We start from the raw sequence: 22,825 nt of genomic DNA, 5'->3' as shown, positions 1-22,825 counted from the left end.
AGAGTGACAGGAGGGGGACAGAGGAGAGGGACAGCGTGACAGGAGGGGGACAGAGGAGAGGGACAGCGTGACATGAGGGGGACAGAGGAGAGTGACAGCGTGACAGGAGGGGGACAGAGGAAAGTGACAGCGTGACAGGAGGGGGACAGAGGAGAGGGACAGCGTGACAGGAGGGGGACAGAGGAGAGTGACAGGAGGGGGACAGAGGAGAGGGAGAGCGTGACAGGAGGGGGACAGAGGAGAGGGAGAGCGTGACAGGGGGGGGGACAGAGGAGAGGGAGAGCGTGACAGGAGGGGGACAGAGGAGAGTGACAGGAGGGGGACAGAGGAGAGTGACAGCGTGACAGGAGGGGGACAGAAGAGAGTGACAGCGTGACAGAAGGGGGACAGAGGAGAGGGACAGCGTGACAGGAGGGGGACAGAGGAGAGGGACAGCCTGACAGGAGGGGGACAGAGGAGAGGGACAGCGTGACAGGAGAGGGACAGAGGAGAGTGACAGCGTGACAGGAGGGGGACAGAGGAGAGTGACAGCGTGGCAGGAGGGGGACAGAGGAGAGTGACAGGAGGGGGACAGAGAAGAGGGACAGTGTCACAGGAGGGGGACAGAGGAGAGGGACAGCGTGACAGGAGGGGAACAGAGGAGAGGGACAGTGTGACAGGAGGTGGACAGAGGAGAGGGACAGCGTGACAGGAGGGGGACAGAGGAGAGTGACAGCGTGACAGGAGGGGGACAGCGTGGAAGAGGAGCTGGGACAGCGTGACAGGGCAGAGGAGCTGGGACAGCGTGACAGAGGGCAGAGGAGCTGGGACAGCGTGACAGAGGGCAGAGGAGCTGGGACAGCGTGACAGAGGGCAGAGGAGCTGGGACAGCGTGACAGAGGGCAGAGGAGCTGGGACAGCGTGACAGAGGGCAGAGGAGCTGGGACAGCGTGACAGAGGGCAGAGGAGGAGGACAGCGTGACAGAGGGCAGAGGAGGTGGACAGAGGGCAGAGGAGCTGGGACAGCGTGACAGAGGGCAGAGGAGCTGGGACAGCGTGACAGAGGGCAGAGGAGCTGGGACAGCGTGACAGAGGGCAGAGGAGCTGGGACAGCGTGACAGAGGGCAGAGGAGCTGGGACAGCGTGACAGAGGGCAGAGGAGGAGGACAGCGTGACAGAGGGCAAAGGAGCTGGGACAGAGGGCAGAGGAGGGGGACAGCGTGGGAGATGAGTTGGGACAGAGGGCAGAGGAGGGGGACAGTGGGCAGAGGAGGAGGACAGCGTGAGAGGGGCAGTGGAGGGGCACAACATGACAGAGGGCAGAGGAGCTGGGACAGCGTGACAGAGGGCAGAGGAGCTGGGACAGCGTGACAGACGGCAGAGGAGCTGGGACAGCGTGACAGAGGGCAGAGGAGGAGGACAGCGTGGAAGAGGAGCTGGGACAGCGTGACAGAGGGCAGAGGAGGGGGACAGAGGGCAGAGGAGCTGGGACAGCGTGACAGAGGGCAAAGGAGCTGGGACAGAGGGCAGAGGAGGGGGACAGCGTGGGAGATGAGTTGGGACAGAGGGCAGAGGAGGGGGACAGTGGGCAGAGGAGGAGGACAGCGTGAGAGGGGCAGTGGAGGGGCACAACATGACAGAGGGCAGAGGAGCTGGGACAGCGTGACAGAGGGCAGAGGAGCTGGGACAGCGTGACAGACGGCAGAGGAGCTGGGACAGCGTGACAGAGGGCAGAGGAGGAGGACAGCGTGGAAGAGGAGCTGGGACAGCGTGACAGAGGGCAGAGGAGGGGGACAGAGGGCAGAGGAGCTGGGACAGCGTGACAGAGGGCAAAGGAGCTGGGACAGAGGGCAGAGGAGGGGGACAGCGTGGCAGATGAGCTGGGACAGAGGGCAGAGGAGGGGGACAGTGGGCAGAGGAGGACAGCGTGAGAGGGGCAGTGGAGGGGGACAGCGTGACAGAGGGCAGAGGAGGGGGGACAGCGTGAGAGAGGGCAGAGGAGGGGGGACAGCGTGAGAGAGGGCAGAGGGGGCAGTGTGAGAGAGGGCAGAGTGTCTGGATGCAGTGGGGGCAGAGTGTCTGGATGCAGAGGGGGCATTTTTGCATACAACTAAATAAGCATTTCTATCCTGACCTAAATACTTATTACAATTTTTTGACCCAACTACTTCTAAAACAGGACTGCTCGGTAATTATTTTGGAGGGGTGCCTTAAAAAATTATGGAGACTCTAAGGGTGTTGCGAACTGCAAAAGTTTGGGAACCACTGTTATATACTGTAGCATAGATTCAGCTAGGGATATAGAACATAAAGGAGAAACAAATAAAGCAAGGTAAGTGTTAGCTATAGGGAAACGTAGACAGAAAACTATAGCTAACAAGCTGCATTGTAGTGGGAGCCCCTACATCTCTGACGGGAGCTCTGGTATCACTAAACACATAATACAAGACATCTTATTTAAAAGAGCTATTAAAAAATGTATATGTAAAAATTCCCATAGTGTTGCAGAATGTCCTCACTTCTGATAGTCTGGAACGTTTACTTGGTAATGGACAGTTGCCCAAAATATCAATTAGCTATTAATAAACTTCCAAGTTGTTTCTACAAGTTCTGTGAGTGCCTCCTGCTGTCCTTTTTGTATTTTCCTTAAACTTTGAAGTTTCTGGACCCAGGCCACGAAACAGTAGTAATGTGAGTGCTTTCTTATGTACATTTATTATATACCTAATATATGTTGTTATTATTAATAAACTGTGACACCAGTTCTGCTTACTATGCCCCTACATCCAGGCCTGTCTCCATAAGGATTTAGTCTAGGATCCTTCCTCTTCTTCCACAAGGTCATCCAAATCCCTGGTCACTCTAGAACAAGTCTGTCGTTAAACAAGTCTTTCTAGGGAAATAGATCCATCATACAGGAAGCAGACAGGCCCATGCTCAGCATAGACTCCTGTCCCTATACCTCCTTATCTGGGTATAGGGGTACTGGGTACCACTGTTTGATAGAGATGTTACAGCACTCTCGGCTTGTTCGAGTCTAGCATGCACAGGCCTGTAAACTTCCCTTTGCTCACCTCTAATGGGACATTTAGGTGGATTACATGCTGCCTTTATAAGACCGTGATAGTGAAAACGTCACCAACGCTAGTTGCACCGAACCCAGTGATGGTGGCAGAATGCCCTGAGCTGGCTAGCTGCGAAAATTTTGAGGCATTAGTAGAATTAGCCAATCAGCTTTGAGAGCTGCATACATTGTCAGTTTTCCTATATTTTAAAAATGCTCCTTTAAATAGTCTAACATTCAATAAACATTTTAAAAATATATTTTCATATATAATTATTTTTCTACACATCCAAACACAAGTGCAACATTAGTGTAACTACAATGATTCTTATGTCATGCGATAACTGTCCGTGGATTTTTTTTTAGCCTTTTCTCCACAATGTTCATGGAGCACTAGAATTGTTCTGGTGATAGAGCTGGACAGGGAGCTTTATTTTTGAATTTGATCAATGCAATTTAATTTATTTAATATCTAAAACAGTGAAAGCCAAGTCAGCCCTTGGGGCACTCCATGTATCTAAGTCTACACATCTTTAATAATTCCATAGTATTTCAAAAGTGATAGCAATATATCTTTTCGTGTTTGGGCCCCAAGAGGTCTAATTTCAGAATCACTGATCTGTGGATCAAGAGGAAGGGAAAGGCCAGTTATGTCATATAAGAGGAAAAGATTCTTTTCCGAGTGGACTCATAAATTGTGATTCCAGTAGTCGTCATTGATTAGCCCTCAATCACTTATTATGCAAACATAATACCCCATGTTAAACACACACAGAGAAGGATCACTGGGATTGTTCTTCATGGTATGCTTGCTCATCTATTTTTGGAATGTCCAACATTTAATAAACAACCTTTATTTTTACAGTTTGCTTTTAAAATAATGAGGATTTCAAAAAAAATGGAAACTTTATATTAAATAACATGTGGTTAAACTATCTGTTTTTGTAGGAAAGCCGAGCAGATGTTTGGAGAACAAGAAGTCTGGTCTGTAGTTCCAGAGCGAGACCGCAAAGAAATATATGATGATGTGCTATTCTTTCTTGCAAAGAAGGAAAAGGTAACCAATGTTTCTTGTGTGTGGGCAGTACACCACTTGCATGTGCCTTCTTGGTAAACAACAACTGGAGAAATACAGATTACCTACGTTCTCCATCCAGCTGCCCCAATTGATTGTTGTATGTCCTCTGTCACTGATCTGCCATGGGCCATTATATACAGTAATTAAATTTAAAAAAAATTAACACATGAAATAGAGTCCCAATGTTCTCATACTAAGACCTAAATGAGGCTCCCTTGTGCAGTATATTAGGGGGAAAAAGGAAAGGTTTTATTAATCAATAACATGGTCCAAAAATAATATTAGCCAGGGCTTTAACGTGGCAGTTATTTAAGTCCACAGGTGCAGTCACCAGTCACCTTGCTGCACTACGTGACCAGTAAACACCCTTTTAGTGAAGGCAGCATAGAGCAATTACTGATGTATTAAATGGACAAGAGTTTAAAGAAGTTTGGCACATTCACCATTGGCATAGTATTTACATAACATTGTGGTGTAACGAAGCAAAGTGGTGTTAACGTAGTATAATAACTAAAATTATGCTAAAGAACAAGTTATTAATATTAATTATTATTATTAATAATACAAATAATATTATACTACAGAATTGCAGTACAAAGTAATAAGTAGGGAAAAAAACAGACAACATTTTCTATGTATTTAGGAACAAGCAAAGCAGTTAAGGAAACGCAATGTTCAAGCACTGAAAAATATTTTGGACAATATGAGCAATGTCAACTTCCAGACCACATGGTCAGAAGCCCAGCAATACCTCATGGATAATCCTATGTTTGCAGAGGACGAAGAGCTGCAGAGTAAGTATGTCCCCTCATCTAGGAAACCAGACAAAAACTATGCAATATATTTCAATACAAGTGAATGTATATTGTTATTATAGTCATTGTTTTCTTCTATCACACTTAAAAATGGTTTTAAATTAGTAATAATTACTTAGTAAGAAGTAGTAATTCTGGAGCTACAGACATTGAAGTCATAGGTGCAGTGCAGAAAGAAGTGAATGTATGTGTCTATGAAGGCTGATCAGAGATACCATCCAAGATGTTATAGAGGAGGCCTCTCCACAATGCATTTGAGCCAAGTTATTATTTTATAACTCAATGTTTATTAGATATCTCAATTTGGTAAATCCCAAAGTGAAGGAGGGGATACAGATAGAAAAGATGGTACAAATAACACAAGATAAAATGGCAGTGATACACATTAATAGACAAAGTACAAAAAGAGGAAGCCATGTCTCACCTTCATCAATAGAGTCCGCCAAACTTATAATACATATAAGTTGGACGGGAAGAGGAGGGTATAGTCTGAACAAAGGAGAGGGGGAGGAGACATCTATATCCACAAATCTGGGCACCTGCTTATAGAGCAGAGAAGCACTGGGAGGGTTTTTACTAAATTCCACTGAGCTAAATAATTTTTAGCAATTTCATGTATCTCATTTGCCCACCCCATGAAAATGGCACTGCTTGGTTCAATATTAATTTAGTAATAAACAATGTGTGGAATTAACACAAGATAATTCATGTGCATGTGTAAGACTGTAAAGCTTCTATTAGACCAGGCGGTCTGTACAAACTTTGGGACCATGTGTACGACACAAGACACCTATTATTTTATGCGGTCACACCTGTTCATTTCAATTATTGCACAGATTGCAACCACACACGTCGACAGTCAATCTTGTAGGCAAGCATGCAGAATTGGTTCAATCCTATACAAGCAAGATAGTTGCACTTATAGGCTCTTAATAAATATTAAATAATATTGGAAAATTGTAACAAGCTCCTAATTGTATAAATTCCTAGATATGGATAAAGAAGATGCACTCATTTGCTTTGAGGAACATATCCGAGCTCTGGAAAAAGATGAAGCAGAAGAGAAGGAGAAAACCAGGCTTCGAGAAAGGCGACAACAGCGTAAAAATCGTGAATCTTTCCAGGTACCCTATAACCACGTCTAAATGAGAAGGTTGTCAGATTCTTTAACTCTACAAATATCATTCAATTTATACATTATATAATAGAAAGGAAAAATCCATGAACACTCGTCATTCATTAACAATCTTCAAAATGAGCGATGCAGGTGCGAAGTTCTGCAAATAGTCTCTGGTTTAGAGATCCCCTCCCTTACTGCACAAATGGAGTATCTCCATATCACTAGTAAGCTCCATTTGTACCTTGATAAAAATCTTTGCTGAATCTTCATGACTCACTTTATGTGGTTTTAACACCGGAGGAATAAAGGAATCTTGAATTTTTACATATGATGAGTGCACATGATTGTCCTTACTATAATTATTGTGAAGTTGAACTTTCGTTTTTATCATGAAGCACCTGAGCTGTGAGACAAGTGATTGTTGGAATTATTTGTCTGCTTATATTCCATGTAGTGAAGCAGTATTTTACCACATAACTAGTACTATATAGTGAAGCAGTATTATACCACATAACTAGTACTATATAGTGAAACAGTGTTATACCACATAACTAGTACTATATAGTGAAACAGTGTTATACCACATAACTAGTACTATATAGTGAAGCAGTATTATACCACATAACTAGTACTATATAGTGAAGCAGTATTATACCACATAACTAGTACTATATAACATACTAACAGGTTAATTGGCTGCTATCAAATTGGCCCTAGTCTCTCTCTGTCTGTCTGTTTGTGTGTGTATGTTAGGAAATTTAGACTGTAAGCTTCAATGGGGCAGGGACTGATATGAATGCGCTCTCTGTACAGCGCTGCGGAATTAGTTGCGCTATATAAATAAATGGTGATGATGATATAGTAAAGCAGCATTATACCACATATCTAGTACTATATAGTGAAGCAGTATTATACCACATATCTAGTACTATATAGTGAAGCTGTATTATACTGCAGTTTTGTTTTTATGTTAATATAAACTTTCTTTCTTTTAGTATAGCACAGACCTGGGAAGTGGCTTAGTAATTATAGACTTTGAAAAGGCATGTACTTCTTGTGTCATAGAACATAGTAGTCCCAACATACCCTTGTTCTTAACAAAAATTAACAAACAAACTACACTCATACAATTGATCCCACTCAATATAAAGGGGAAAGGGTATTTTTATTTAAGTATTCTTATTGAAGCAATACAGATATGTAATCTCATTATCACTTGTGTGTAGTGTGACACAATGCAGATCACGTATGGTTGTAAGGTATAATGCAAGACAATTTTCAACTTAGAGGACACATATACCTCACAAGTTAACCTGTGCATGATACTCATGCATTCTAGTCAAATCAAGCTACTTAAAGTGTTAAAAAGGTTCTTGTCATGCATTTGGGCCTAGCCCAGGCCTCCTTAGGGGAAGAGCGTTACTTCCCGACGCAAGCGCCCTTTTTTAACGTGGTTTTGTCCACATGCCACCTCATCATTTTTCTCCATCACCTCATCCTTCATCTTCATCGCCACATCCTTCATCAAGCTACTTAAGGTGTTAAAAACTCCCCACTGTCACCCCCGGCAACCACCAACCACTCCCAACTGTCACTTCTCCTTCAAGAAATATATAGGTCAGTGTATAACTCTGCCTAGCAGGTGGCGCTGCAGCTTGGTTTTTTTTTTCCCACACACGCCACTAGGCATTTATATAGTAGATATAAAGCAGTGCTAATAACATGAATATGAGTGGTTATAATCCACTACATAAGAAAAGCTGTTCCCCAACTAAATGTAGACTGCAGATACACCAATGCAGCATATTTTAAAATTAAATCAGAATACTAAATGTGATTTCATCCACCTCAAACTTGCCACTTAGACCCTTAATGGTGTAAATCACTAATAAAAAGGAGATAATTACTTATTATTTATAGCTACATGCCAAGATTGTGAGGAAGCGTGTTTAGCATAAAATACAACTTCACAAAGAAATCTTGAGGATTATGGGGCTGATGCAGAGAGAGGACGAAGCCAGTTTCCATAGTGTATCTTGTGTGAAATCACTCTGTGCTTGCTGAGGAACTGGGAGCACACATATGCGCCCAAGTAGATAGGCATGATTCTGACTTACGCCAGCTTGTGCCTCGAGATGTGGGATGGGGCCATTCTAGTGTAGGCCGTTGACAGCAAGGGCATGTTTATTGATTTGCAAATGGATGCATATAAGACTGAGAATGCCATATAATTTACAAGTGGTCATGGGGCAGGTGTTAATAGCGGATGATGATGATGACGACAATGGTCTTCGACACTAGCAAACTGCTTTTGGTTGGCGGTTTACATTTGCACAGCTTAAGCTGATTGGTGCTTTCTTCCTTTCTTGGGCATTTATTATGCTTTTGTGTGTGAAGCAAAAGCTTTTTTTGTACTCTAGACAGGGAGTTGTTTCTGCTGTATTTGTTGAAGTGTTGGATAAAAACATGTACGCGATTATGATGTAAGTATCTTTGATGGCATAAACCAGGTACATATATGATGTCCTGAAAGGATCTTAACATGCTTTCGGCTCAGCGTATGGACGTAAACACTATATTTTACGGATGGCTTTATGGGTGGAATTTGCGACTATTTTTCCGCCAACTCTGCACCAATTCTATGTGTATATTTATGAATAGCCATTATAATCGTGCTAATGGTGATATGGGGCAGGTGTATTCAATAAGTCTAGATACATGATATACAACAGCTTGCCAAAATTGGCAAATGCATGAAGAAATTTATGAATGTGACATCAACTCCTTGGCATTTAGGGCAATTCTGGGTGGCTGAACATCTTGGAAGGCTTAGAATTTTGGAATTAGAGATTGAATAAATTGATTTTGTGTTAGCTGATACTAAGCAGGCCATCCTCAGAGTTTCCCTCAAATCACATTCCTGTTGTCATTTACTCATGCATTGTCCACTAGTTTTGATAGTTTAGAAGAAATGAATAGATTGTATGTTTTAGCTATGAGTTTTGGTTGTATACCTTTAAGATATCTTGTTAGTAACAAGAAATGCTGAACCGTAGGTCTGCCCCTTCCCCTGGATCCCACTGCTTACCTACAGCATGTCTGACTTGTAAGTAAAGAAGGATTCCCAGGGAATTAAATATTTATTTTGTATTTGTTGGAAAGATTTGTAAGTTGGATTTGTAAGTGGGATATTAATTGTCTAATATTAACAGAGATGGATATACCTGGCGTGAAGCTCATTTGATATCTGTGAACAATGCTTGCTGATATTTTATTTAATCTGAAGGGGGAAATTCAACATTTTTTTAATTGGGATATTCCTATATCAGTTGCAAGTAGAAGTGGCTAGTGATCTGAAATGCAGACAATGTCTATTTTGGAGAAGGTCTGAGAGTAACAGCAGAATTTACTATGTCCGGGGTTTCGCTGCCTCCATATATTCACCAATTATAAATCAGAAACATATAAACAGTACAAATTTGTTGAAGAGTGATTTTTAGATTTAGCTATTATGAGTCTATCTATAGTAGTATCCCGTTAGTAGCAGTGGGTGCAGGCGCACACCACTGCATTGTGTAGTTCACATGACCTCACTACAGCCTATCTGCTCAGACCCTGACCATTTTGTGGATAGCCACCTATGAACTTTCGTCTGTATCGGTATTAGTTTTCCTATTTTGGTACATCCTTCTGACCAGCATGTGTCAGCCCCTACCACTACTTGCACAAGACCAAGTAAGCTATAGCTCGTCAAAGACCACGTCTAGCCTGGTTATAGGGACTTATACTAGGAAACCGTGCTTAGCATCACAGGTTTCGATCCGCATTACAATCTCTTTCACAAACCATCGGAATATCTAGGCTTTGTGGTATGTGAGTCACACCACCTCTAAACATTTAAGGGTCTTATACATAAAAGAAAAAATAATATAAAAAGAAAATAATAGTGAAATTTTGTGCCAGTGTAAAACAACACTTTATTCATACATGATATTACAACTATTATTGAAAAGTACACTTGCAAAATCTTTTAGATTAATACATAAAAATTATTCTTGTTTGTTGCTCTGGTGTTAACATGTGAAAAGAAAAAAAAAAGACAAACGACATTGTGTAACCTATATTTAAAATGTAATTATTCTCAAGTTTACGGTTGTGGCAAACATTTAGAGTCATCCAAATTTATAACGTGATATATAACAATGTAGAACTTTCTTCTGTAGTGCATACTATGTGAACTACGCCCTCATGTTTCCAACACTTAGGAATATTATGTGTATAAATGAAACATGTGATTAGTATCCATTTTCTTTTATATCCATGCCAAAAAAAGAAGAAAGTTTTTCAATTTTAACTCATTCCAAATCTGAAGTAAAAAAATTTATTATGAATGTCCATATCACATAAAAATATAATTTTGTTACAAGACATATCAGCCTTTCCAGTTAGCATTTATTTAGTACATTCTACAGAATGACAGATAGAATCTGATTGGTTGCTCTAGGCAACATCTCCACTTTATCAAACCATTAGTTTAATAAATATACACCCTGGAAATGTGTTTTGGTAACACCCATGTTCATTTTGCATCTCACCTGCTAAAGATTCTAATTTAATTGTACTGCAGAGATATTAAAACTTAAAAGTGACAAAAGTTTATTGCACGGATATTGCTGTTGTCCAAAAATATGAGCTTTATTGTTGCAAAATTCTTAGAACTTATTTTATTTATAAGTTATTTTAAATCTTGTTTTCTTTTCAATTTCCTGTACTATTAAACTGTATACTTTTTAGGGGATATGAGTGCCAATCTGCGCTTACTAAACACCTGTGGTCCACAGATTTGCTAACAGTTAGTGGTGTTTTTTCACAGCCACAGTCTTTAATGAATCACATTACTTTATAAATGGACCTAGTAGTATTCTCTTGTGTTATCCTCTCAACTAACGTGTATGTCTGTGTCCTGCCTTGCAGGTGTTTCTGGATGAGCTGCATGAGACTGGCCAGTTACACTCCATGTCCACTTGGATGGAGCTATACCCGTCAGTAAGCACAGACTCTCGCTTTGCTAACATGCTGGGACAGACAGGTGATTACGATTTAAATATCACTATGCTTGTACTTATGCTGATCATTGAACATTGAAACATTCTGTTTTTTGGAGTTAATGTAATATTTCTATACAGACACAGAATCTAAAAACTGCAGAAAGATCTTAAAATAGTGCATGAAAATTTCAACAATACCCCAAGACCAAAGTGCATCAATACTTAAAAGAGCAATCAAAGAGTGCTAAGGAAAGCGATATAAGGAACGTATCCTCTGTGTACAAATACCAGCATGAAATAATAAATAAATACAACCCAACACTAGCTGGTAAATGCCTCCAACTTGATACAACAGGACACCTGTAAGGAAAATACACCATAAAAGAGTTCCTATATATACATAATCCAAACATAGATTAACTCTCAGACTTAGTGGCTCTTATATGAGCCAAATAGACTAAACATTGAAGGATATTAGTAGTCTTCTCCTGGGGGTTGTGGCAGCTGATCAGTCTCCCTGGAGAGAACACACATGCCTGGTTGCAGAATCAAAGGAACACAGTAACAGCTGATCAAAATCAACTAACTAATCAATAGTTAAGGTGCAAAATATAACACGTTTTCCACCAGATGTCAAAAGACATTTGTAAAACTGGAAAGGAAAAACATTTTGTGAGGTATGAGGGCAGATTTGGAAGCCCCCCATTTAGTCACTGACCCTGTGCTGGGAGATACAGCACGTGGCCGGGATGCGCTGTGTTCCTGAGTGAAACATGAATTATTACATGTCACTTTTGTGTGATTGTATGTTTTTATTACATTGGTTGAAGTGAGCTTAGAAATTGCACGTTACCACAAAGTGCAGCAGGATCTATAGTACGAGACCCGAGAGGTGGTTGGAAAAATCAAGTCCTTTTGTTGGCAGAGGGAAGGCAGCACTCCTTCCTGGATGCACCCTAAATGTGCCCTCACCACAACTTTACCTTGTTTATATAATGTTGCCCCACAAGACAAATTTTCATTTTTTTATGTGGGTACAAAGGTAGGTGCAAGCATGGATTCATACACCTAACCAGTGCTCCGCAATGCACGCCCCTATGTACTCAACGCCCCCCTTTATAAAGTGCAGACTGTCGCAGCCTGCAGACACTGCCACCTTTGCCCACAAATCCATGCAGTTTGCCGTAAAACCAGGAGCATTTACAGACAAGTATGCAGAAGATTTCACAAAAGAGCATTTGTTATGTTGCTTTGTACATTTGTGTTTTCTAATCATATCAATAAAATCATGTTTTATTCAAAATTGAGTACAGTGTGTGTATAACTGGTCATGTAGTGTATGTGTGTGTGTATATAGATAGATTATATATATTTATATTTGATTTGACCTCAGATTCCACAGACGCACACGCTGCTCAGCTGATCATGCCTGGGGCCTGACATATGGGCTGTAAATTCCTTGTTTTGGCTTTCCAGGGTGGGGCCCTCTGACTGCTAAGGTTTTCCCAAATATTTCTTCCTTTTGACTTCCAAATGGGGAATAACACTTCTTTATAATAAATACAAATAAGGAGTGAGCTGTATTTTCCTTTTTAGATTTCTGAAATGTGCAGTTGCTCTACTCAATCAATCACTTTTGCTTTACTCTAGGGGCTAGATTTACTAAGCTGCGGGTTTGAAAAAGTGGGGATGTTGCCTATAGCACCAATCAGATTCTAGTTATCATTTATTTAGTACTTTCTACAAAATGACAGCTAGAATCTGATTGATTGCTATAGGCAACATCTCCACTTTTTCAAACCCGCAGCTTAGTAAATCTTGGTCCAGGCCTTATTCAGATCACCACTTTGTTGTGCTTTTTATGCACTTTTCATGAAAATCCCATGTAACATGAATGTAACTGTCATTAGTAAAACACATGGCAGAATTAAAACCACTACTCACGTTCCACAACAAAAAAAAAATCCGGCTTGTCTGGACGAGCAGTTGGTTTACTATCAGTTATTGCACTATTGCACCTAAGTTAGTAAATACATTTAAAAAGTGTCCCCCGGATCCTATACTCTCTTCTGTGTTGCTCAGGCTCTACACCACTTGATCTATTTAAGTTCTACGTGGAGGATCTGAAGGCTCGTTTCCACGATGAGAAAAAAATCATTAAAGACATTTTGAAGGTGAGCATAGCAAATATATCATATTGAGATGTATGCAAAAAGAGTAACACAATCACATATTGCAAAGGGTGAGTAAGAGGACAGAGGGTAACTATTATGTTGTTTTAAACAAGAACAAAATTACATTATATACATGAACTGCAGTAAAACATTTTTCCATCATTTATATCCACCTATTAATAATGAAGATGATGTGCAAATCATTGTTTTGCTTTTTTGACCAGCTATAATGTTGAAAAACAATTGTTTATGCTTCTCTGCAAATCAAAAGGTGGGCATTGCAGCATTGTATCCAAAATAATATACTATCTGTAGTTCTGTCTTCTTTGGAATGTCTATTGCCATGAACGATGAAGGGGACATATGAAAGCACAGACTAGTTTCATGTCAAACTCACTTGATACAAGTTAGCTGAATTTTCTGGCATAAAACTTTAATATATGCTTTCTTTCCACCTGAAGGCAACATAAACATAATAGCAAAAATTGGCAAATCATTTTATTGTCAATTGGAAAATATGAATGTGAAAAAATTGGTTTGGGAACTGAGGGATTGGATTCAGCAATTTTGTGCTGTACGTTTTACATCCAAAGAAAATATAAGGATGGAGGCTTTGTGTTAATGCAGTCTATTTTGCACATTGTGTATAACTGACAAAACCTATGGTAATGGAGGGGTCTCTTCTAATTTAATATTTCCGTTTATACCAAAGGTGTAAAAAATATGTTATTAAAATACAGATAATTTGGTTTAAAATAAACTTGGGCAGCACGGTGGCTAAATGGTTAGCACTTCTGCCTCACAGTGCTGGGGTCATGAGTTCAATTCCGACCATGGCCTTATCTGTGTGGAGTTTGTATGTTCTCCCCATGTTTGCGTCGGTTTCCTCCCACACTCCAAAAATATACTAGTAGGTTAATTGGCTGCTATCAAAATTGACTCTTGTCTGTCTGTCTGTGTCTGTGTGTGTATGTTAGGGAATTTAGACTGTAAGCTCCAATGGGGCAGGGACTGATGTGAATGAGTTCTCTGTACAGCACTGCGGAATCAATGGCGCTATATAAATAAATGGTGATGATGAACTTGAATGAAATAAAAGACTTCTGAAACCCCTCTATTATTACTTTATTATAAAAAAAATAATCCTCCTTCTCAATGTAGCCCAGCAGGAAAACTTCTTTCTTGATAATTCACAGGGAGTAACATAAAAACCCTATAGCCCAATGAGAATTGCTCTTCTCTAAACCCTGGGGAAGAGTAGTTCTCAAATACCACTTAGTTATATTCTTTCGTTCCATTGTCAAGCACTGATTGGATAGTAGCAGCAGCCAGGTTTTTAGTGCTTTTGGGACATTATTTGCACAAATTCAAAAGGAGAAAAATTACCCTTCCCCCAAAAAATGAGAATCCAGAGACATTGGGTCATTTTGCAAGCTGCTGGGAGGATTAGGGAGGGTAATATTAAGTTATTTTTTTTGGTTGGTCTTCTCTTTTAATTACTGTTATTTTGAGTTGTCTCTACCTGACTTCTACATTGTTTTCTCCCCCTCAGGATCGTAACTTCAGTGTTGAAGTGAATACTACTTTTGAAGACTTTGCTCACATTATCAGTTTTGACAAACGGGCAGCTACACTTGATGCAGGAAACATTAAGCTAACATTTAATAGCGTAAGTGATATCACGCAGCTGCTAAGTGTGGAATGTGCTAGAGGAGTCTGGATGTATAGAATGAGAAGAGCCAGGACAGAGGACTAACCATGTTTCCTTTGGCCTAGTTGTTGGAGAAAGCAGAGGCTCGGGAGCGTGAGCGGGGAAAGGAGGAAGCTCGCAAGTTTCGAAGGAAGGAAGCTGCGTTTAAAAGCATGTTAAAACAGGCGGCTCCTCCTCTGGAATTAGACTGCAGCTGGGAAGATGTAAGGGGTCATGTTACTATGCCACCAATTCAACCTTTTGTGAACAGTTTACACATCACACATTTACTCTTTTACCATTAGGTATTATATCAGCTTATAAATTCAGGTGATAGTTGTAAATTAGTATAGTGTGTATGTATGTTTATGTATTAGGAAGGGAGCATTGATACTGTTTGCATAGCTCATTCTTCAGTGTGCTTGTTATTAGACTAATGAGCGCTCTGTCTTTCTGATACATGGTGCATGTTGATGTATGAGTGTTATATACAGCCACATACATACCTTTTTAGATGGCGTGCTTTAATATAATAGGCAGATAGTTTCTGCACACAAGTATCTTAATCCAACTCTCTTTTCGGAAAAAGACATGCTCTACTTTTCTTCCTTCTTGTTCAGCCATTCACTTCAGTGCTTTAGGTAAAGTGCAGGGCACAGGATTGTACCTGCATCTCTCCATAGATATCAATGGTCTCTATGTGAGTATCCAGGTATGACCACTGCTGTACGTAAAGGCAGAACTCTGCAGGCAATAACCAGGTTACTTGATGGAAGAACAACTGGAAATATAAAATAGACTCAGACCTACATTCACGGGCACACACTGAATCATAATAGCACCCTTGTGCACGAGCCCTAAAGTATTTTTTTTTTTTTTTTAAGATCACTCTTACTATTTAATCTGGCATCACATGATGAAACATATCCGGGTCATTCCACTGTTCCTGGGATTGTTAAGTGAGATAATTCCTATTTTCTGCAGGTACGGGAGCGTTTTGTGGGTGATGGTGCCTTTGACCAGATCACAGTGGAATCAGAAAGGATCCGTCTGTTTAAAGAGTTTCTTCTATCTATCGAGGTTTGTCTGTGTCTTCAAATCTGTGGACATTGTTCCACTTAGTTACGTTCTTAATGAATTCACTGAAATTAATAATATATTTAAAAGTATTGAATGCGAGGCACAATGTAACAAATTGAGGATTGGATGGGACAACCTGCTAGTATTATCGCAACTGAACAGGGAGGCGCGGAGTCTAACGCACCCCTGGTATTGGCGTATGGACTTGGCTGCAATGGGTACGCCCGTCACCAGCAAAGTGATAGGTGAAGTTAGAGAAGTCAAACGTTCCGGGTCAGAACCAGCCAGGCAGCAAGCTACAAGGGATGTCCAGAGAATGGTCACGGTAAGCCAGGAGTCAAAATCAGCGAGATCCAAATAAGCCCAAATCACAATCTAATGGGAAGGTCAGGAAACAGGCAGGTCTGGAGTCAAAAGTACTCAGGAACAGGGATACAGGATACAGGTAGAGGAACAGGCAGGGAGAACGCTGGAGCTAGGTTTGACCTAATAGGCATTTATTTACATTGGAGCAGTACACACCCAATTGGTTCATCCCAGTGCCGTAACTAGACATTTCAGTGCCCTGGGCGAGACAGGGCACCGGCGCCCCCCATCAAAGTGGGAGTGACATTTGCCAAGTGGGTGTGGCCAACCTAATGTGGGGGTGTGGCTAGCACTTTACTGTAAAGAATTCTGCTACATATATTTGCAAATGCATGATATATATATATCTATCAGAGCCGGATTTACACCTCATGGGGCCCTAGGCAAGATATTGGTTTGTCGTCCCCCCCCCTTCACACACACAGTGGCCCCTCACACACATAATACACACACACAGTGGCCCCTCACATACACATAATACACACACAGTGGCCCCTCACACACACATAATACACACACACACACAGTGGCCCCTCACACACACATAATACCAGGGGCGGATTGGGAACTTAAAGTGGCCCTGGAAAAATTCTGAAAGTGGCCTCATGTAGGCGGGACCAATAAATGGTAGGCGGGGCAAATTGTAGGCGGAGTTAGCACTCCATTAGCTCGAGCCACATTGGTTTTTATACAAGGCAAATGCAATACGCTATGGTAAGCAGAGTCCGTCTATCACAGTTGACGGAGCTAACACACAAGTAGGCAAAGCATTGCACATGTAGGTGGAGCAGTCACAAGTAGACAGGGGGGGGTGCCGCGAGTCGGGGGAGGGGCCAAAAAAAATTATTTTTTTTTCCTTTTAATGTGCCACAAAGGGGAGAGTAGCGGGCGGCTGCTGCGCCCTCTCGGGCTTGCGCCCTGGGCGACGGCACCGCCCGCACCACCCTAGTTACGGCTTCATCCCATAGCATATGTCTCATCAGTGTTATGTTGCACATCAAGTGTAGGGCTCACAAACCTTAAGATTGGGCTGTGGGCTTACATGTTTTGGTCAGAATATAGTACCACTGCCTCATATTGTGCTTGTTATATTCAGATGTACAGTGATGAGTACATGTGCTGACAACAATTTAGAACTTTCAGGTATTTTATGTAAGAGCAGTGTATCTACTGTGTGGGCAATCCATACAGACTAATGACAAATTAATATTCATACAGATCAGTAAAGGAGGACAGACACTACTCACCCGGGAACTAAGCAAATCACTCATAAACTTAGGTTTTTGCATCCATATCAAAATGATTTTCCCTTTTCTAACAAAAATCGGTTTATAATTTTGGACCCTAAATAGGTCAATATTCAAATAATACAATACTTTAATTAAAGGGGAAGCTCCAATGAGACCTTCCTGCTATGCGCCTGCAGTGCTTTAAACACACCAACTTAACCAAGGTCCCTGTACAGTTCTTTGCTGCAGGATCATTAACATGGTTCCTCTACTGTCATCCAAACGCTTATACACAGTGACAACTCTTAGCGACTGCTGAGAGACGTCATTCAAAGCAAAATAATCTTTATAGGTAGCAGTGTAAACTGCTTGTATACTGTTTTTTTACACCAAAAGTGGCGATTCGTTTAACCTCAGAACTGCTTTTTTCTAATGTTTAAACTGCCACCTCTAAAGCCTTCCAATTTTCAAGTCATATACCAATAAGAATGATTTTCAATCAAAAAAAACATATCTACAGCCACTGGACATGCTCCAGGTCTATTGATTTGCAGTTTTACAAATCTTTTTTCAGCCATAATTTGTGTTAATAGGTCACTTTTACTGTGTTAAAAAATCCATTTTGTATCTGCTGGTGCTGATTTCCAGTTTAAAAGTTACAATATCGCTTTTAAAACAAGCTTGTTCTTTTTGTAGAATGAATGTCAACATCATCACTTCAAAGGCAAGAAGCACTCGAAGAAATCCAAGAAGCACCACCGTAAGCACTCTCATTCACAGTCCCCAAGCCCTGCAGAACGGGGGAAGAAGAAAGCTCCAGACACATTTACTACATGGGACAATGCTGGAGCAGGGGAGAAGGTGAGGTACCTAGGCTGGTGGCATGCCTTTTAAATATGTTACACTGGAGGAGTGTACATTGAGTCTGTTATCACTCTGTATACGAGCCAGTGCTTAACTGTCTGCATTGGCTGATAAACCCAATAGGTTTTGAAGTCTGGGTCCGCCACAAAAAGGAACTGCTCGTGCCTGACAAGCCTTCCCGCTGTTTGCAGTCTCCATATGCCATATCCCAAATGATCGTGCTCAGAGTTCACTTTGAATATGCATGTGTCAAGGCCTTTATTAGATCTACTACCGCCCAGTGCAATGCTGTGCAGAAACAGTCAGTTGCTCTTTCTCTGGAATTATGACAACTCAGGTATTTTCACAGCATCTTATGAACCTGTATCAATTTATGAAAGACTATACTGGCCATCAACTTTCTGTATTATATATGAGTTATCCTGAATTTTTTTATCAAGTCATTCCTGTATTTTTCTATGTCATTTTTAAGCACTGATAAATATATATAAGAAAGAGATCTAGGGGTAAATGTATCAATCTGCGGGTTCTTCAACACCCGCGTGTTCAGCCTCTTCCGCGATTAAATTTCAAGCGGCGCTGCATTGTAAAGGGTTAACTTCCCTTTACAATGCAACGCCGCTTGAAATTTAATCGCGGAAGAGGCTGAACACACGGGTGTTGAAGAACCCGCAGATTGATACATTTACCCCCTAGGCTGCATCAATACCAGATAAATTAAAAACAGAAAGGTGATACTGCAATTTGTCCTAACACATAATTCTAAGTCATGAATCGATTACATTTCAGCATTTAACACAAATATACACTGTTAATAAAGAAAAATAAAAGGGGTGGGGGGGAAGCGTGTCTGACTATAGATGAAGATGGATGTGGCTGATCGGAGCTCCTCTTCTGATTTCTAAACATCAAGGGCCTGATTCATTCATTCAAGGAACACAATTTGCGATTTGTTTTGTTTTTAAATGGACAGAAATTGCACTCACATTCACCCGATTTCAAGTACAAGTGGATCTGAAGAAACGTTTCCAGTTGAATACAGGTATAAGTACACTCTGCCTATACGGCATTTGCCGTATGCGGGCAGACACAACACACTGCAGGATGCGTACAATGCATATGTACAATATTAATCTCATCAGAACGCATGTTAGTACTATAGTCATGAATAAAAATACATTTGGAAAAAATATATATATATATTTTTAGACACAAAGTACATTTATTAGGATGTTATTAAATACCTACCATACATAAATGCATTTTTACAGTTGCTAGTAATTGCAAACACATGTTCTGTCATGCATACATAACCGTCATCACTATCAATTGGCACTTACACCTGCCCTGTATCTAGTGCAAGTAATACAGCTAAAATTCTGTACCTCAGAGATGCCCAGAGCTTGACATATATAACAACCACATATATAACAACCCCTTCTGGCACTTATCTTGAACCACACCACAGATTACTGCCTTCCGCTAAACCCTTTGAGAGGTGTCTAACAAGAGATTGCCTTTCATCTCTAGAGCCTGCTCTTGTATCATCATTGGTAGAGTCTTTGAAGAGACAATCAGGCTTCACGCAGACGAGCAACCCCTTATCACCAGCTCACCTTATTTATTTATTGTGAAGTAGCTGGTCTGGTTCATATTATGCCCTTTTTGCATTAGTCACCCCCATAGAGTGGAAAGTTGGTATAACAACCAGAAGTAATCTGTTCCCTTAGCACCAAGGACTGCTAAGAGGAATTTCCGGCATCATTATAGCAACTTCTTGGGGCTCCCTTCCATAGTCATCACAAGGGCGACCACACCATGTTAGTTGGTCCTCCCACTGCAAAGGGGGGCCTGGGCTCCGGTACTTTGTATCTGCCCCTCCTCTCTGTGCCCCTGTTGGCATCAACATATTGCCAATCTTAGCAAAACTACATACCATGCTCTTATTTGCCTTCACCAATTAACCATGTCCCAAAGACAGAAAAAGTACTCTTCAAATGCTATAAAGTTTTTTTTTAGTTGTTTTTTTAAATAAATAATGGATTGGGTCAATGTTGGAAATCTCCAGACGCCAATTCAGATATAGAGGATCCGCAACCTAAAATGCCTGACATTATGAAGGAGCTCAAAACAACCATCCAGACAGAAGTGCCATCATTGAGGAAATTAGAGCTGAAGTAACAGCTCTGGGAACATACACCGACACCCTTGAAAAGAAAACTGAAGATATATGCAATTTTCAAGAATTCTATGAACAAAAATGTCTGTAATTAGTATTAGATCTGAATTGTTATCCCTCAAAGGCCAAATGTAAGTTCTGGAAAAATGTTAAAAACATAACCTAAGGATTAAAAATATTCCTGAAGCAGTGACCCAAGAACCCTTCCAGACTTGAGGGATTATTCAGGTCTCTTGCCCTTGATGCCACCAATGAATCCACAGTGTGATCGGGTTCTGAGATCTAAGGCCAAAGCTGATCAGTCTCCTTGAGATGTGGTTGGGTGGTTCCATTAATATCACTGGCGTTGGTGCCGTCACTCTTCTCAATTTTTGTTGTGATATTTGTGGTATTGAGTCCTGTGGGTGTGACTCTGAGGTGGAGTGGGATGCATTTGTCTTTTGAAGTGCATATTGTTTTAGTTAGTTATGTTCATTATAGTTCCATTAATATAATGTTAAAAAAATGTGCTAGAGTGACAAAGTCCACTTTATTAAGACACCTAAAGAAGGAATGATGCTACTTGGATAACTAACCTTTATTCCAGAAACCACCACCTCCACTTTGCCACAATTTATAAACTTGAAAAAAAAACATTCTCTGACTTAACATAGTAACATAGTTGTTGAGGTTGAAAAAAGACACCAGTCCATCAAGTTCAACCTATTTTGGATCTCCTGCGATCCTGCACTTATATTTGAAATTGATCCAGCCAATTTGTTTCAATTGTGAAAATCCCCCCAAACCCAATATTGCAGTCCTATTTTTACCCTATATCCATTAGTATCCTTCATTTTAATTAACGGTTGTATCCCTGGATACACTTTTCCGCTAAAAATATGTCTAACCCTTTCTTAAGTTGTCACTCTTTAGTTCTTTTAAGATCAACTTGAACTATCAAAAGCTGAAACTATTGATCATCTTATTATTGGTGGCCTCACAGCAAGGTGGTAACTGGACTGATATCTTCTCTCTTCACTTATAATTAATCAAGGTTAACTTTTCTCATTAACAATATGCCTTGTAGTCCATTACCCAGGGTCTAAAATACCAATACAAGATTGGTGCCTAATATGATGAGTCGCATAAACTATTTTGCTAGTAATTACTATATTTAGTAATATCTGTAATGCATTACAATTCACTGTATTCTTCCTATGATTCTAGCTTTACACTCCACCTATTTAAATGCACTTGTCTGCTGTTTCTCTAATTCACTTCCAGGTTTCTCAGTCCAAGCAATAGAAAATCTTCTGAGAAGGGCTTAGGCAAGATCAAGTTACTCTCTTGTGAGGCAGTCAGGTTGTCCCATTAACCGGTTTGTATGCCTCCTCCCTAACTGGTATTCAAAAGTCATTATACTTTTCAGCTACCTAATACCATTCAGTTAGGTATAGATCCAAAACTCTGAACACAACTTGTGTGGCGCTCCCTGGCCACCTTACTTATTTCTTATAACAGTATTTTTTTGTACACAACATTCAACTTATATTAACCGTGAACACTCTCTCCACCACAATGGATAAGCCAGTTTAACTATTTAGTGCTAATTTTTATTCCCTTTTTATTCCCTTTAGTCCCTACTAAAATACCACAGCTTTAATACTGGAATCACCTTGGATAGTTGGTCACTCAGAGGGGCTCTATTATTTTATTGTAATATGTAAATCCTTGTCTCAGATTCTCCTTCTCTCACTCTGTTTTCTGATCTAATGATGACACTTTGGTTCAGGTTTGCCCCCTGTACAACTGATTGTTTTCTCTTTGTATTTCGGGTTTACACTTAGCATTCTTCTTCACCTTGTTTAAGTGGTATCAGTAAATTATCCACAAAAGGCCCCCCCCACTTTAATGTGCACAATTTATTCAAATAAAAGATCCTGAGTCCTCTCCTAACACTTACAACCACACCTCATATCTGTTATACTCAGCTCCCCCCCCCACCTTTTTACAGTACTCTTTAGCTACCTTTTTTCTTGATTAGGCCCTACTTACATACTTTCTATACTATTTGTTTCTTTACGCTAAATCCCTACAAAAGGCTACCTCAGCTCCCCCAGGAGTCACCAGCACATTAATTAGCAAGCTCAACAATATTTT

At 40.7% G+C, this 22,825-nt stretch overlaps 1 protein-coding gene across 12 annotated transcripts in view; it reads left to right on the top strand.

Moving 5' to 3' along the window:
• PRPF40B (pre-mRNA processing factor 40B) overlaps positions 1 to 22,825 on the top strand; it is a 134,135-nt gene that overhangs the window by 98,921 nt on the left and 12,389 nt on the right. For 11 of the 12 annotated variants that reach the window (XM_075199679.1, XM_075199674.1, XM_075199673.1 and 8 more), the window contains 9 exons: positions 3,992 to 4,100; positions 4,765 to 4,915; positions 5,927 to 6,060; positions 11,031 to 11,145; positions 13,187 to 13,278; positions 14,831 to 14,947; positions 15,055 to 15,192; positions 15,953 to 16,048; positions 18,340 to 18,504. In XM_075199679.1, the coding sequence (XP_075055780.1) occupies positions 3,992 to 4,100; positions 4,765 to 4,915; positions 5,927 to 6,060; positions 11,031 to 11,145; positions 13,187 to 13,278; positions 14,831 to 14,947; positions 15,055 to 15,192; positions 15,953 to 16,048; positions 18,340 to 18,504 (1,117 nt within the window). The remainder of the gene's footprint in view (positions 1 to 3,991; positions 4,101 to 4,764; positions 4,916 to 5,926; positions 6,061 to 11,030; positions 11,146 to 13,186; positions 13,279 to 14,830; positions 14,948 to 15,054; positions 15,193 to 15,952; positions 16,049 to 18,339; positions 18,505 to 22,825) is intronic. The other variant, XM_075199678.1, reaches the window with a different exon arrangement.

This window comes from Mixophyes fleayi, chromosome 2 (assembly GCF_038048845.1).
Source record: "Mixophyes fleayi isolate aMixFle1 chromosome 2, aMixFle1.hap1, whole genome shotgun sequence".
Classification (NCBI taxonomy): domain Eukaryota; kingdom Metazoa; phylum Chordata; class Amphibia; order Anura; family Limnodynastidae; genus Mixophyes; species Mixophyes fleayi.
The sequence above is the reverse complement of the archived record's forward strand: the minus strand, read 5'-3'. Positions and strand labels throughout refer to the sequence as shown.